Source organism: Terrapene carolina, unplaced genomic scaffold (genome assembly GCF_002925995.2).
Source record: "Terrapene carolina triunguis isolate 2854851 unplaced genomic scaffold, T_m_triunguis-2.0 Scaffold84, whole genome shotgun sequence".
Classification (NCBI taxonomy): domain Eukaryota; kingdom Metazoa; phylum Chordata; order Testudines; family Emydidae; genus Terrapene; species Terrapene triunguis.
In genome coordinates this window covers 13,341,819-13,357,417 of record NW_020664435.1, presented here as the reverse complement: position 1 = coordinate 13,357,417, position 15,599 = coordinate 13,341,819, and the positions used below count along the sequence as shown (strand labels likewise).

Sequence of the window (15,599 nt, the reverse complement as noted above, 5' to 3'; positions counted from 1 at the left end):
TCAAGTAGTGGCTGTAAAAGTGGTTTAACTGATCTGGCATCGGGCACATCAGCTGAATTTTCCCTCAGGCTTGTAAGCTGCTGTGGGACTTTGACTCTGCAGTCTAACACAAAAGTCCACCCCTTCTAGATTGGAACAAAATCCAAATAAAACACACACAGTCCTTCTGTTACCTGGGTTTTCAGAAGGGGTAACTTAACTATTTCACTTCAGGCAGTGTCAGGAATAAATCAATAGGAACACAGCAATTCCGTCTGATAAGATTAATGCAAATAAGCGTGCTCTTATCTAACACTGCAGTTTATTAGATTTAAGCACACACAGACATAAGCAACAGGCTTAGAACATCCCAGATATTTACCTAACATCTGGAACAGTACTGAGTAATTAACAGTGGCCAGTTGCTCACCCACTGGGGAGAAAATGTGTCAGGAAAAACTTCTCTCAAGTTGGCTTCAGAGGACTGCTCCAAAGTACACCCTATTAACTAATCTTTTATAACTAACTTCTACAAAACACATAGGTCATAATGACCCCCTACTGGATAATCACTTTTCTAACTTTCAATAAACTTTTAATATCAGAGTTGTCTAGATTCAAGGTTTTCCAACCACCAAGGTTTTCAGTCTCAGTTGTTTACTTGTCTGTCCCCTCCTCCCATTCTGATAGCTGAAACTGCCACCTAAATATGATCTTGCTTCTAAAAGCCTGTCTCCAAATTAACCCTGAACTTTGTGGTGTTCTATTTCATTAATTCATGGTGGCTAAATGCACATAATATGGTTGCAATTGGCTTGATCACATTCTGGGGGTACACGCACCTCTCAAATCCAGGGTAACACTTCCACCCAGCTTCTTTTGCTGGGTCTCAGACCACTCCTGGAGGTCTGTCTTCCCCATTCTCCAGGGAAAAATAACCTTCCCCTTCCCATGAAGCTCAGTATAGTTCGTAAGTTACTGTACTGATGCAGGGTGCCTGTAGTACCTTTCTCTCCATAACTATCATTAGCCATGCCTGGGTTCATTTGTTCCTTGGCCATGCCCAATCTCCCATCAGTTCCTTTGTCCTGATGATGCAGGCCACAAAGCTCGCTCTGTCTCTCCTGGCTGTTTCTCCAGCTCCCTTAATGGAGCTCCAACCCAGGCCTCCTACTTGGCCCCTTCGCAGTATTGCCAACTCTCATGATTTCTTCAGGAATCACAGGATTTCGGCCAGCGATGGGGCCAGATGCAAGAAGCATCCCCTCTCTCACAAATTTCAGCTTTACCTCGGGGAAAGTCTCCTCTGACTGGCTGCCTTCCCCACTACCCTGCCTCCTGGGGAAGAGCAGCTAATCAAGGCTGCTGAAAGAAGCAGGCAAAGCTCACTCCTTTCTCCTCAGGAGCAGACATCATTGTCACATGAGGGGAGGGGAAAGGGAGCAGAAGCTTTAAAGCAGCCCCAGGCAGCTCTACTCCCTTCACTTCTCTCCCCCCATCCCTGCAACACCTGGCCAGGGAAGGCGCAAGGGGGAGCGTGAAGATGCCCTGCAGCTGCAGGAAGAATAGAGGTGAGGCTGGGAGGTCAGAACTGATGGGGGACTGAGCAGAATTAACTGCATTGATAACTGTGTGAGTGTTAACAACACTAATTGTCACACATGCACACGGTAAGGGGAATTCAAAAATCAAAAGACAGATGAAAACCACAATATAATCTTTTCTATAAAATAGTCTCATGATTTTATGGGATCTGACTCATCATTTTTGAACCTTTGGAACTGGCAATAGCGCCTGGAGCTCCTCCCAACCAAATGCTTCTCAGCTCTCCTAGACTCTCACTCTAGCCTACCACAGAGATATGCCCAGCACTTCCTGCTCCATGCTGGCTATACTACTAACTACATACTACTATGGCTTGCCTTCTACACTGGGGTCCTGTCACACAGGATTATTGTCTACCTCTCTCCCCTCTGATTCCCACCTGGTGTCACTTCCAACTTGGTTACATGATCCTTCTAGAGATGCACAAGTCCCAGAATGTCTATTCCTAAGGGGAGAGAACCTTGGAATAGGCCTGGCTGGACCCAGACCACAACTAACCTTGGGGGACAGAATGCCCCGTTACAGTGTCCAAAACTAATCAAATAGTAGAAGCAGTGTAAACAGTCTTGAGCTAGTTCTTCATTCCCACTACTGAGAGGGGCAAGAGCACATCCTTTCACTCAACCTTTCCTGCCCCTCTATAGCCAACATATTAAGAATGACCAGCTTTGGAAGGAGTGTAGTAATAGATGGGGGAAGGTAGGGCATAGGAAGGAGAGAAGAAGGCAATCTTGAAAGTATGTTCTTTCTCCCTGACAGCACATAAGAAAAATTAAATGTGGGTCGTCTCTGGAGAGACACCAGTCTATTGTGAGTGGACCCAACTGTGGGATCCCACATACTTCTAAACCCCACTATGTTCAGATAGTGACTGGTCGTTGTTCCTAGGTCTATATCTCTCAGGCACACACACAGGTGCAGACTCCATGTTTGACAGGACCCTGAAGTCCAGCCACTTTAGACCTTGGAACCAGCATCTCAGCCCTCTTGAGCCCCCAGTTACTTGGACTCTGGAGAAATGTGTCTATGAGGCCATCGAAGCTCTAGTTTATAGGTCAACACTTCAGGAACAATGTGGCAGGAAAACAAAGAACATAGGCTTAGATAGGAATTTCTTTACCACAGACACCATAATCATTCTTATGGCTCTTCTCTGAATTAGGGTTACCATATTTCCACAATCAAAAAAGAGGACACTGGGGGGGGGGAAGCCCCACCCCGCCCCCATCCACTCCCTCCCACTTCCCACCCCCTGACTGCCCCCCTCAGAACCCCAACCCCCCCTGTTTCTTGTCTCCTGACTGCCCTGACCCTTATCCACTCGCATGGGTGGCAGGGTTGTAGAAATTTTGGTGGTGCCCAGAACCCCCCCCCCCACCTGCCTAAGGCTCTGGGAGGGGGGTTGGATGGGGGGAGGAGGTCTGGGGTTCAGGTCCTGGGCTGGGGATTAGGGTGCAGGAGGGGTGCAGGGTGCAGGCTCTGGCATAGAGTTTGGGTGCTGGGTGCAGGCTCCAGGCTGGGGCAGGGGGTGGGTGTGCAGGAGGGGGTGAGGGGTGCAGGCTCTGGGATGGAGTTTGGGGGTGGGAGGTGGTGCAAAGGGAGGGGGTGCAGGCTTTGGGAGGGAGTTTGAGGGCAGGAGGGGGGGTGTGGGAAGGGGGGAGGGGGTTTGGGAGGGAGTTTGGGGATAGAAGGGGTACAGGGGTGAGGGCTGTGGGTCTGAGGATGAGGGGTTCATGACGCAGGAGGGGGCTCAGGGATGGAGCAGAGGATTACGGTGTGGGGGGATGAGGGCTCTGGCTGGGACTCGGGATGAGGGGTTCATGATGCAGGAGGGGGCTCAGGGCTGGGGCAGAGGATTAGGGTGTGGGGGGATGCGGGTTCAGGGCTGGGGCAGAGGATTAGGATGTGGGGGAATGAGGGCTCTGGTTGGGGCTGAGGATGAGGGGTTCATGATGCAGGAGGAGGCTCAGGGCTGGGGCAGAGGATTAGGGTGCAGGGGGATGAGGGCTGGGGCTGAGGGGTTTGGGGCGTTGGAGAGGCTCGGGGCTAGGGTGGAAGGGCGGGGTAAGGGCAGCCTGTCTTCCCATTAGTGGGATGGGGGACGCTAGGACCCGGGGGCAGCAGACAGCAGTTGCTGCTGGCTCTGGCAGTACAAGCAGGCAAGGGAGAGGCAGGCAGGAGCCCATAACTCCCCATCTGAAGCACATGAGCAAAATGGGGAAAGACACTGTTTTAAAAGGTGGTTGGTTCTGTGTAGAATCATTCAAAGTCAATGGCCCTACCAGTAGAAAATGCATTATTCCAATCGGGGAGAGTCATTAACATCTATGGTGGCTCTGCCATAGGTTCTCAGACAGTCTTTCCACTTAGGTATTAAGCCTGTTACAAAATGGATGCTCTAATCCATAAAGGAGGTTACAGTACAAAGCAGAGCCCCTGGGGAAAAAAGAAAAAAAAAAAAAAAAAGGTTCATCCAAACAATATGGAGTTCATAGTTTGACCCAGACATATCCCCAAGCTGTCACAGGAGTTAACTGTTTTTTTGGGGTAAAATAATTAATGCAAGGAAGAGGCAACATCTTCAGATTTTCCATTCACAAAGCAAGGCCTAACAGTAATCAGCTGCAGAATGCTCAATAAGTAAACATGGAACCATGATGGGACCCCACCAATACAAGCATTACAAAATGGGTCCAAAAAGAACATTTTAGTCTTATAAAATAATGGGTCTCCGAAAGATTATCATTCTTCTCCCTCATTATGTTAAATGGTCCTCTCTCCACTCCACGCCTCCTTTTGTTGAGGATTATAACAAGCAATGAAATAAATAGGTCTGAAAGATGCTTTTTGACCTCTAGTACCTGATAAATTAATGCAAATTAACAACTAATCTGTGATTAACTGCAAAAACAGAGCAGAACATTTGTATTCCTGTGCAAAGCTACACAGGAATACAATTCCTCACCATCAATCAACAGAGGAAGGGAAAAGGGCTTCAACAGAGCTACAGTACAAAACAGCCAAATGAAGCTATCTTAGCTTTTCCCTAGGATTTTGGAACACAGCCTGATTCATTCCAGATGTAATATAGAAGTCTCATTTGTTTTGCTGATGGCTAGATAATGATACTTCATGTCTGTCTCGAGTACTAAGTGACTAGATGTTAAAAATAGAACTGTCATGCAAGTACTATTCACAATACTGAGCAGGAGATCTAGGATCAGACTTCACAAAACTGTATCTTGTTCTATATCAGAACAAGAATGCTACAGCAGTGGTCTGATTTTGACTAGGCAAGTCTTATGTAGATCAGGAAAACATTCAGAGCTCTCCTGGGACTCTCTGTGTGACGTTGCCCAAGATCGTTTAACTTCTTTGAACCTTCGTTTTCCCATGCAGATGCAGATAATACCTATCTCACTAGGGTATTATGAGTCTAATTCGTTAACATTTGAGATAGAAGAATTAATAAACAGACAAATATCATATAACCACACTTTATGGCCAGTCAACAGAAGCCGAATTTATTCTTTTGAATAATAAGATAGTCACGTGAACAAGATTTTACAAGGGAAAAAATACGGCCTTCCTTAAACAGATGCAAGTTTGACTCAACTCACCCCCAGCCAGGACTCAGAAACATCTCCAGCTTCTGAGGCGATATACCACAGGGAACAATAATTAGACATTTTAATTTTTGAAACATTTTGTAAATTTACAAAAGTTTGCCAGATAAAACAATCCACTGAAATAAATCCCAAGTGGAAAATAAAAAAAAAAAACACCACTCCCAGTACACCTACAATACAAATCAGGATAACAAAACACAGGAATAATTTTAAAATGCCTTCATTTCTGCCTCGCAAGAAGCCAGTGATGCACTACAACAGATCCCATGGGAAGAGTGTTCCAAGGGTCCAAGACCTCAGCAGGAAGAACTGTACCAAGATCATCTTGGGACAATCAACAATTCCTATCCAGCCATCAACAACTGGCATCACCAACTTGCATGTGCTAATTGCCGTACTCTATTAGAGATTCAATCCGTGGGTAGTTTAAGGGAAAGCTAAAATAAAAGTACTAGCCTAGTGGTCAGCCTCTGGCATCTAGTAGATTTTTATAATATGCTCAAACTCTACTGAGTTTTCTATCTTCCAAATTAGCTTACTTCTTGCTCCCACAGCCTCCATGTTTTTCATTACCCAGAATATAGCCATAAAATACTGAGCTCCAAAAACATCCAACCAGGTTAAATCTTAAGGGAATGGATGTAAACTGCTATGGACTGATAGCTCTCTCTCTCTCTAGTGAACTCCTCATCCTGCTTGAAGGTAGATTCTCAATTTTTGTCTGCTTCACCTGAACCCAATGACCATCCCAAATTATATGGCTCAACCAGAGTTTAAACTGCATCAGATTATTTGACTTCACAGGAATTATTCTAAATTATTCTAAATTCATACCAAATACGATCCTCGTCAGAAACTTAATTCAACAAGTCTGAATTGCCTTATGCATGCTCTCTAACTGCAATTTTTTTAAATCTGTCTATTGCTTATTTGGTTTGAGCTGTAATTGTATGTTAATTCCCCTAGCACTGATCTAGAATACTTTATCTGAGCACAAAGAGTGGTTTAAAAGATAGCTATTTGGTAGGCAGGATATTCTGAACACAATTTATCTAGTTTAACCAGTAGCAACATTTAGTAAAAAAAAATATGAAATAAAACACACTACAAATGTGCACTTATTCTTTCAAAGAAAATTGCAAGATTACATAACTAGGAGACCAAGTTCAGCTAAGAAATGTACCAAATGGAAATTCATTTAAAAAGAAGTTTTGGGTCTTGTAGATCAAATTTGAATAATGGTTATTGAAAAGCAGAAAAAGTTCTGTAACCCCTAGGGCCAAAAGACAGCAGTTCTGCAATTTAAGTGCAAATTGCAATTCCAAGTGTCCAGACTAAATTAATTCCTAAGAAAATTTGTATAGCAGATCTGTGTCTGTTTTTTCAAATCTAATGGTTTTTATATTTAAAAAATACTGTCAATTTAAAAGGATGTATGAGGGAGAGTAAGAAGGATACTTTTATCTGCTTCATTCTCATTCAGACATGACTAAAAGATATTTATTTCCTTAAAAGGAAAGCAGATGCTAAGACTTCAAGCTAGGACAAAAGTAAGTGTGGCGTAATTCACATCTTAAAAAGCCCTCACTACAATAAATTAAACAAAATAAAATGCTGGCACATTCTGGTTCATATACTGTTGCTGTAGCAAATAAACATGTAATTATGATCAACTCAATTATTCTTTGCTTTTACTCTGCGATCCTTGTACGTAATAAAATAGCTCTATTGAAAGTCCAAGTTAGATGCTATTCTTTTAAACTGAACACATTATGTATTACAGTGTGCTTTTGAGTTCAGGAGTTGGCAAAAGACCTTTTTGGATTTGGAAGATTACTTTTGGGATTCTAATGAACTATATGGATGTGATCCTCAAAGTGAATTCCCATTTAGATCAATTACCCATATGGTTTTATCGTATACATCTGAAATGTCTCTTCCATTGTCACAAGAGAGACATAGCTTGACTGTTTCCAGTATATTGATATGGTGCCAAAACAATGATAGGTGATTTAGAGATAATGTTCCTGCACCAAAGAACTTACAGTCTAAATAGACAATGTATTCACGAGAGAGTGAGAACTGCAACAGGTAGCAAAAAGGATAAAGAGGCAAATGTTTAGCAAACTGAAGTAGTGCATAGTGGCCTCAAAAAACTCCAATTTCAAATACACTTCAGATTAATAATTAAGTGATAAGCATTTACCTCGTGAACTTTCAGGCTACTGAACTGAATAAGCTGAGTGCAGTTTTCCTTTAATCAGAACAAGTTTGACATCCAAATTTTATGGTTTAGTGTAGAATAAGCAAGTAAAATAAGCACAATGGTATGGATTTTAAACTTTCAATGTGCTAATTAGGCAGAGAAACATTAAGACTTGAATACTGGGGAAGAGTGAAGATGCAATTAGCTGTGATTTAATGAGCTGTGTAACGATAAGTGACAGGGCTATGTAACTTTAAAGCCACAATTTCCTGACTAGATGAACTCTTAAACACTGCAATACTAAGCCCTAACCCCAAGGCAAGTTAACCTCTCTAATGTAACTCTTCAGAGGTGATCAACAACATTCCAACACTGGCCTACAAAGTTTTCAGGGACCAACACAATATCTTGGCAACAGGAAATGCCTATGGTTTCATAGTAATCTTAGCTCCAATTAGAGCAAGCACCATTTTCCACTCTAGCCTCAACAGTATTCAGTTCATGATAATCTAGTTTATTAGATGGATGAGTTCATCTGCTGAAAAGAGAATCTTCTAAGTAGCCACCATAAGTGGATTTCAATATCTAGGGCATCCAACAATCAGCAGTCACAGCAAATAAAGTTTGGATGATGAGAAAGGTGCATCTACAAAGAACACCTATTTAAAAATGTCTCATACAAACCGGAAGCATGAACCTTGAAAGAAAGCAAACCGCAGCACTGGAAAAATGATATTTGTAGCATTCACAAACATCAAGAAAAAAGTATTCTGGTTAAAGCACAAGCCTGGGAATCAAGAGATCGGAGTGGGGAGGGGAAGAGAGAGAGAATCTTTAATCTGTCTTGCCACAGCCTTCCATGTCACAATCTCCAAGTCACAATCTCTCTGCATCCCACACCCAATCTGAAAGTGGGGAAAAACCACCACCACTGAAATAAGGAGTAGTTAACGTTTACGAGGGGCTATGAGATTCTTGGATGAGAGGCACTACTGGATTACTACTGCTCTCTGAAGTAAGCCAAGTTAATGTTGCCCACAGAATCTTAATTCTGCCTCCTTGGATATATGAATTACGATAGTCTATACTTGTATGGTTACATACAGTTGCCTCCTGCAGACCCCCAGCCTCATGCAGTGCACAGACTGGACAATGCACAGCAGGATAGGAGTCATGCAGACCTGTGCTTTATTTTTGGCCATATTCTATTTGCAGTTACCACAGGATAAATATGAATTTATGCTGCTGTTCAACTGACCACATCTAAGCCCTCTGTAGAGCAGAATGTGTAATGAATGATATTGTGCAATTAAAGAACATAGTCATGCACATGAGGTAGAACTAAGACCATGTACGCAGCCTTAGTTTTGGCATTTCCTGAGCTTTAAGTGTTCCTTTCAATATAATTTTTCATATGAACACAAAGTAATGGAAGCAGCATGGCCCAGTGGATGAGGCACCAAACTGGAATTCAGTAAAGCTGCATTCTATTTATTATTCTACCACTGAGTAGCCGCAGGACCTTGGGCATGTCACGACATCTCTGCTTTGTTTCCTCAACTGCAAATTGAGGACAATAATGCTTGCCCACCTTTGCAAGTGCTTTCAGACCAATGGATGAAATTGTTATTATGTAGATGCAGTAGTCCTTTCCTGGAGAGGGGACACAGATCTTTTACAGAAGCTTTCTGCAGTGCAATTCGTTATGCAACGGGATGGGGGCATATGTAGATTCTGACATTTAAGATTACTACTACTAAACTTTGACCTTTTTCATTCATATTTCCCTCCTTGTAGTACAACAGCTTCCCAGAGCTACATAGTCACCAAAATGAAAGTTAAGTATTTACTTTATTCCTATTTATTTGCACATCTGTACTCAAGTGCACTCATAAGCACTGCATCCTCGGCAAAATGGCTCTATTAAGAGAATGGTGGACAACATCCAAATATGACAAATGATTTCAACAGCCACCTGATGTCCCAATTGCATAAATCAAGATGGAAAGTGAAGACCAGCGAATGAAGTGCCAGTAACCATAATAGCTAATCCTTCCCAAATAGCTGCTGCAACAGGCAAAAAGACAGTTTGCCAAGAGACCAGAGAGCCAAAAGTAGCCCACCATAATTCTTTGCCACACAAATACCGGGTTCAGATGATTCACAGCCATTGCGACACCATGAGACAAGCATGATTTGCCTCTTATGCAACATAGCAACCGTGCTACACTGTGTCTTGATTATCCTACTCCTCTGCCAATATCAACAAGTGGTACCAGTGTAATCTTCAAAATCTTGCTTAACAGGACAATTCACTAAATGAAAGTCACTCTAAGAAACTTCCATCTCATCCAGTGATAGGGTTTTGAAAAATAGAGTGTACAGTGCATCTCTTATTTCAATTAAGAAAACAGCAGCCAACATCTTGAAGACCAAATATGCATGCGTTAGTTCCTGAGGTCTTTCCCTGGTTTCATAAAGAACAATAGAGCCAATGTTATAGGAGAGTACTGAAAGATGGCCAAGCTGCACATGTGCCGTGTTTTACTTGCTGTCTGAACCTGTTGGTATAATATTTCCTTAAAAGTGACAAGATAAAACATCTTCTGGCAAAAGCTTGATAGAAGTCTGTAAACATTTCAGTAAAGTTCTTAGGCAGCTGCAAGAGGGGGAAAAGGTTACCCAAATTAAAGCAAGGCAGCTTGATAAAATCCCACTATTTGGAAGCAGTGTGGGGAATTAGAGCCAAAAACCCAAATGCATAGACAAGCATGTGTGCGCACACACAAATCCAACGCTTGTCCAGTTTGCAAGTAGTGAAAATATTTTAGATAAGATTTTGCAGCCTTTGTCTTCGGTAAAAAATAGGAAACAGCAGTTAAAACCTTTTTCAGTCTTCTGGAACATACTAAATATCTGAGAAGAATCTGAAAAGAGGAAACAGCAAGAGATTTATGAGGTTCTGCTTCCCATGAGGACCCATTCTTCTTTACTAGTCTGAGCTGTAAGCTGTTCTAGCCAAGAGCCTTCCCAATGCATTTGAACTACCCCTCTTGTAATAGCAATCTATCAAAATAAATATGTTGACAGAAATTACCCATCTGGTGTTCCAGCAAGAATATAGTATGCAGAAAAAGTGCCCATTTAGAATCACTCACTTTGCTTTCTCTCCACTTTTTACCAGTAATTCCAGTAGTCCTTCTGAAGCAAGAATTATATCGAATGGATTTTTCCCCAGAAAACCTTTTGTACATTACTGTAATCATGTTGCATTCCTACGTAGTAAAGAAATATGTACATTGCTAATACTCCAGACTTCTGCAGAGATCCTCTGGCATCTCATTTTCTAAAAGAATATCACACTTCAACAACCTTAACTCTGCCCTGTTTTGATGCCATGCAATAAGCATACAATTAGTGTTATCTTTTAGTGTTCTTATTCACAGATTAAACTGATTTTTTAAAAAGACAGATTTTTTTTTAGTTTTTATTGGCTATTTCCCTCCCAGTGTCCCTATAGGGCAGAGTTAAAGTTGTTTGAGTACTTTTATGTTAAGATATGAAAATACATAATTTCTTTTAAGTTGAACCTGAACTCTGAATTTCATTGTTTGTAATACTTGTTTCTTGTATAATTATATCACTATAAAATTTTAACTGAAATTACTGATATATTCACAACCTTAACTCCAATTTAATGTAATTTTTGTGGGAATTCCTGTTTTTAGAATTAAATATTTCATATATGTAGAATCCTAAAGAAGATGCTACAATGTGCTATTTAATTATTTAAAGGTATGTAGCATGAACATTACAACCTTTTTCTCCTTGAATTGTAACTTTCACGGTCTGATTTACCAGTAAACTCTGGGTCCTGCACCCCAGTCTAGAGAAGCACAAAGCAGCCAGAACATACTGGGTAGTTTCCCTAGCTCCTGACCTCCACATTCCCCACCCACTAAAACTGCACTTTTCCCACCAGTTTTGCCTGTCCTGCTCTTCCTGTTGAGTAGTTCTTATGCAACGGATCATTTTGTTTTGCTTAAGAAATGTAAGATCAGTTATGTAACCACAAGTGCTGCTTCTGCAAAAGAGTTACAGGAGGTAGGCATACAACTAAACAAAAAAGGAAGCAAACAACTCTAGGTTTGGTTTAATGGCAAACTGAAGGTTAGTTGAGACACACAGGTATCCTTCAGAAAATAGAAATTCAGGCCAAGTGAAAGAACAAGACATGGCAGGAAAAACAGAAGATGGGAATTAAGAGAGAAAGAAGGAATTTGAAGAGCAAATAGCTAAGGAGCTAATGAATGATAAAAGTACTGTAATGTATAAAAAACTGGCCGAGAGGTAGAAAACAAGGAGTAAGAATGAACCGCCTGTTTTCAGTATGGAAAAAAATCATAGTGGAGCACCCCAGAGACAGATAAAGGAAACAGTGCTGAATCTACGCATTAGTGATCCAGAAGAGGGATGAAGAGTGAGGTGGCAAAATTTCCCCAAGGATACAAAATTATTACTTAGTTGAGACTGGAGAAAATTGAGGAACTTCAGAGAGAACACACACAACTAGGCAACCAGGCAGCATTAACAACAGGTGAAATTCAGTTTTGACAAATGGAAAATAAAGCATATTGTGCTAGGTTCTAAATTAGTTGTAACTACTAACACCTGTTGGGTATTACTGTGGACAACTCAATGAAAATATCTGCTAAATGGACAGCAATTGTCAAACAGGTAAATAAAGTATATATTATATAAAGAATGAGATAGAAAGTATTGAAATCATTATATAATCAATTGTATACTTTGAATACTGTGTTAAGTTCCCAAGAGATATATAGCAAAAAAAAGAGAGCCACAGATGAGCAAAATAAATTAGACATGACAAACTTTCAGAAGAGGAGAGATTTAAAAAGTGAAATAAACTCACAAGTTTTGTAACGAGTGCTTCTTACCTCAGACGACTGAGTTGAGGAAAATGACTACTGTAGTTTCATAACAAGAAATCTGCACTTTTTTCTGAGCTCACATCCCTTGGCATCACAGCTACATTTAAGAATCTTGGCCCAGCTCCTGGGATGTCATGAAGCTGTTTTGCTCCCAACATCGCAAATGGGGCCGGAGCTCGCCTCTGCAACGCTGATCCCTGGCTGCCATATTGCGCCCTTGGGGCTGCTGGCAGCCAGTGCAACTTCAAAGCAGCCTTCAAATCTGATATATTAGGCCAGAGGACTGAACCCAGTACAGGACTCGCCCAGGACTGAGGAACATACAGGCCACCTTTTCACTCTGACCTCTCCCAAACTGCACTGGGCCATCCCCCTCAGCCATAATGGATGATCTGGGCCCTCGACTTTTCAATAGGCTAGACAGAGCATTAAAAGCTTGATTTTAATTTTTTTTTCAAATCAGATTATTAGTTAATGCCACGTTGTCAAAAGAAAAATGATAATGGTGTAACTAAGAATAGAGTGGGTGCTACAAATAATGGTTGTGTGCATTCTTGATACAATTCCAAGCGTCCAGTGGGAAAACACCAGGTATGTAGCTCTTAATCTTTATGTTATTATGCTCTGTTAAAGACCAGCTGGCCCCATTCCCATCACTACAAGTACCACATGGCATTCTTTTTTCTTCACATATCCCCCACAATAAATTATGATGTGTTAACCCCCAACTGTATTTCTAGGTGCATTATTGCTCACTTTATGACAATTCAGCCATGTCAGAGCTCAGATAGTTGAACAACTACCAAGACACAATCTTGTTTACCAAAAATTTACTGCTACAACTTTCATCTATTCATTCCTGATACCAAGCTATTTTTGATTCTTCCAATGGGCTACCAGCACTAGATAGACTACATCCTGCCTGCAAAGTGGGTGGGTTACAGTCTGAAGTGATAATAGCACCTGAGCTTTAGCTTAGACCCCAGGATGGACCAGTTAGCCTGGGCTGAAAGCACCAAACTCAGGTCCGAGGTTTGTGTGCACACACCGGAGCAGGTTAGGGGTAAGAGCCTGGGTTAATTGTGTAGTGAAGATATACCTCCAGATTAGGAAGTTAGAAGCTATTACTTTCTTACCCTGTAATTATCCATAATTACAGCCAACCATGGCTTTATTGTCTTCATCACATCTTCAAGCAAATGCTTCTCAACTGTAGACCCATCATGGAAGGTAAGATTTCCTACATGGATAGCTTTCCTCACTTCTGAGAGTGATAAAAACATTCCAAAATATTCCTGGTCAGCAGGCTCCTGTTACAAGGAAAAATTTGGGTGGGGAAAGCTGCATTAAACAAACAAAATTGTATGCACACATTTCTCAGTTTACACCTCAGTGGCTCTGCATCCGATCATGCAAAGTGCCACATAAAGGAGGAACGTGTTTACTGATGCCACAATTTCAATTTTAACTTTGAACTACTGAAGTAATTTGACATGGTTGATTGTATTCGTTTCAGATGAGGGAACACCTTACTTCCCTCCCTCCCCCCCTTTCACTTTCTTACAGAACACAGGAGAGAACCAAGAGATTTTTCAAGGCTATGAAATTGTTATGGCTGAAATAGCACAGCCATAGTCATATCTCACGGCTTTACTACAGTAAGCTACATGGAACGTTCAGAAATCCCATGCCTTTAAAAAAAAGTAGTTACCAGGCTTTTGGGGGACTGTATTGCATTATGCCCTGAACTGGCCATTTCCATAAAATATTTTTGCATGCAAGCATCTCACATTGTACCAAAACCAGCATGCACAAGAGAGAATTATAGTTTTCTCCTTTCTTGGATAGTTCCATTCCGAGCATCAACTTCTTCCCACAATCTTGAAACTAACCATCTTCACGGGTATATCAATTCAAGTACAGTATCAAGTCTGAATATCTGAAATGCCGAGAAACTGACTAGCAATTTTCAGCAGTGTGACCACATACATCAAGATCAAAACCCCTGACCCCTGCCAACTCTTGTTTATTCAAGACATTAGCCAGTGAGTCCACTGATACTCTAAAATAAGCTACAATAAAGGGGAAGCCCCCCCCCCCGCCTCTTCTTGAGCATAAAGAGAAAACTGAGGGGGAGGTCTAAACTGACTTATTACCAGATATTTTAGATGCCATACTGTTCTATTTCTGCTGTATATGGAAAGGAATTCAACTCCCATCAGAGATCATGTTCTATTACCAAACATGATCGGGCTTGAAATTGTGAAATACATGGCAGTTCTCTAACACTGCAAAGTGCATTCTACAAAAGATGGCTTACAGACCAAGTGTTTAGCTGATCAAGGCCTTACTCAGGTTAAAGTATTTAAGTGCTTAACTTTAAGCATGTGAATATTTTCTTTGAAGTCAGTGGGACAACTCATACTTTGAGCTAAGCGTGTGCTTAGGCACTAAATTACATTTAAACACACCTTTACTACATTCAGGCAATTTCCTAACCCTGACATACAGAATAAGACATTTGCTTATGTTAGACAGTAAATTTCTTTTGTTTTGGGGCTTCTGGTTATTGCAATAGTAAGTTTACCTGGCACTGCAAAAAGTTAAAGTAGTTGCTACATCCTGTAACATTCTGAGTGTAGGAAGAATTTGATTCATCACCATTCAATAGAGTATCAAATATCTGGAGGGAGACACCAAGATAAACATATGTATTTAAAGTACAAAACACAAAATCAAAACTGCTTCTTGATTAAACTTGCTCTTTATGTCATGTTCTTAATGAAGTTTAAATATGAATTTCATTCCATGTATTAATATTAGAAACCTATTTAAGTTTCCAATGTTAAAGCCACAATTATAAGAGAACAGAATCTTTTTCAGTCAATTTCAGAAATATAGTTTCATGGTTCATGAATCTAAATTTGTCCCTAAATAATCTAAATATCTTTACAGTCTACACTTTTGTCTATGTGTATTGCAAAGGGAAGTCCAAAGGTTATCCATTTGATGATGAAAAAGAATACACTGCTATTTATACAGTGCATGGGCTTGTCTGTCTCTATTTATGATTACTTGTACATTTATTTATGGCTTCTAAACATCAGTTTTACTTTTAGTTTGCTATCGATGATTTCAGATTGGAATATGGGTTACGTCTGAAAACCACTCAAATCTCATGCTGGGACAGATGCATTATACTTTCTCATTTAGTGTGTCATACATTTA

General features: G+C 40.9%; 1 protein-coding gene across 1 annotated transcript in view; it reads right to left on the bottom strand.

Annotated features, from left to right (window-relative positions):
* The window catches only part of CPVL (carboxypeptidase vitellogenic like), a 56,032-nt gene that overhangs the window by 24,472 nt on the left and 15,961 nt on the right, over positions 1-15,599 (bottom strand). The window contains exons 6-7 of the mRNA XM_026649409.1: positions 14,959-15,054; positions 13,508-13,681 (exon numbers count right to left, since the gene is read on the bottom strand). Coding sequence (XP_026505194.1) covers positions 13,508-13,681; positions 14,959-15,054 — 270 coding nt within the window. The remainder of the gene's footprint in view (positions 1-13,507; positions 13,682-14,958; positions 15,055-15,599) is intronic.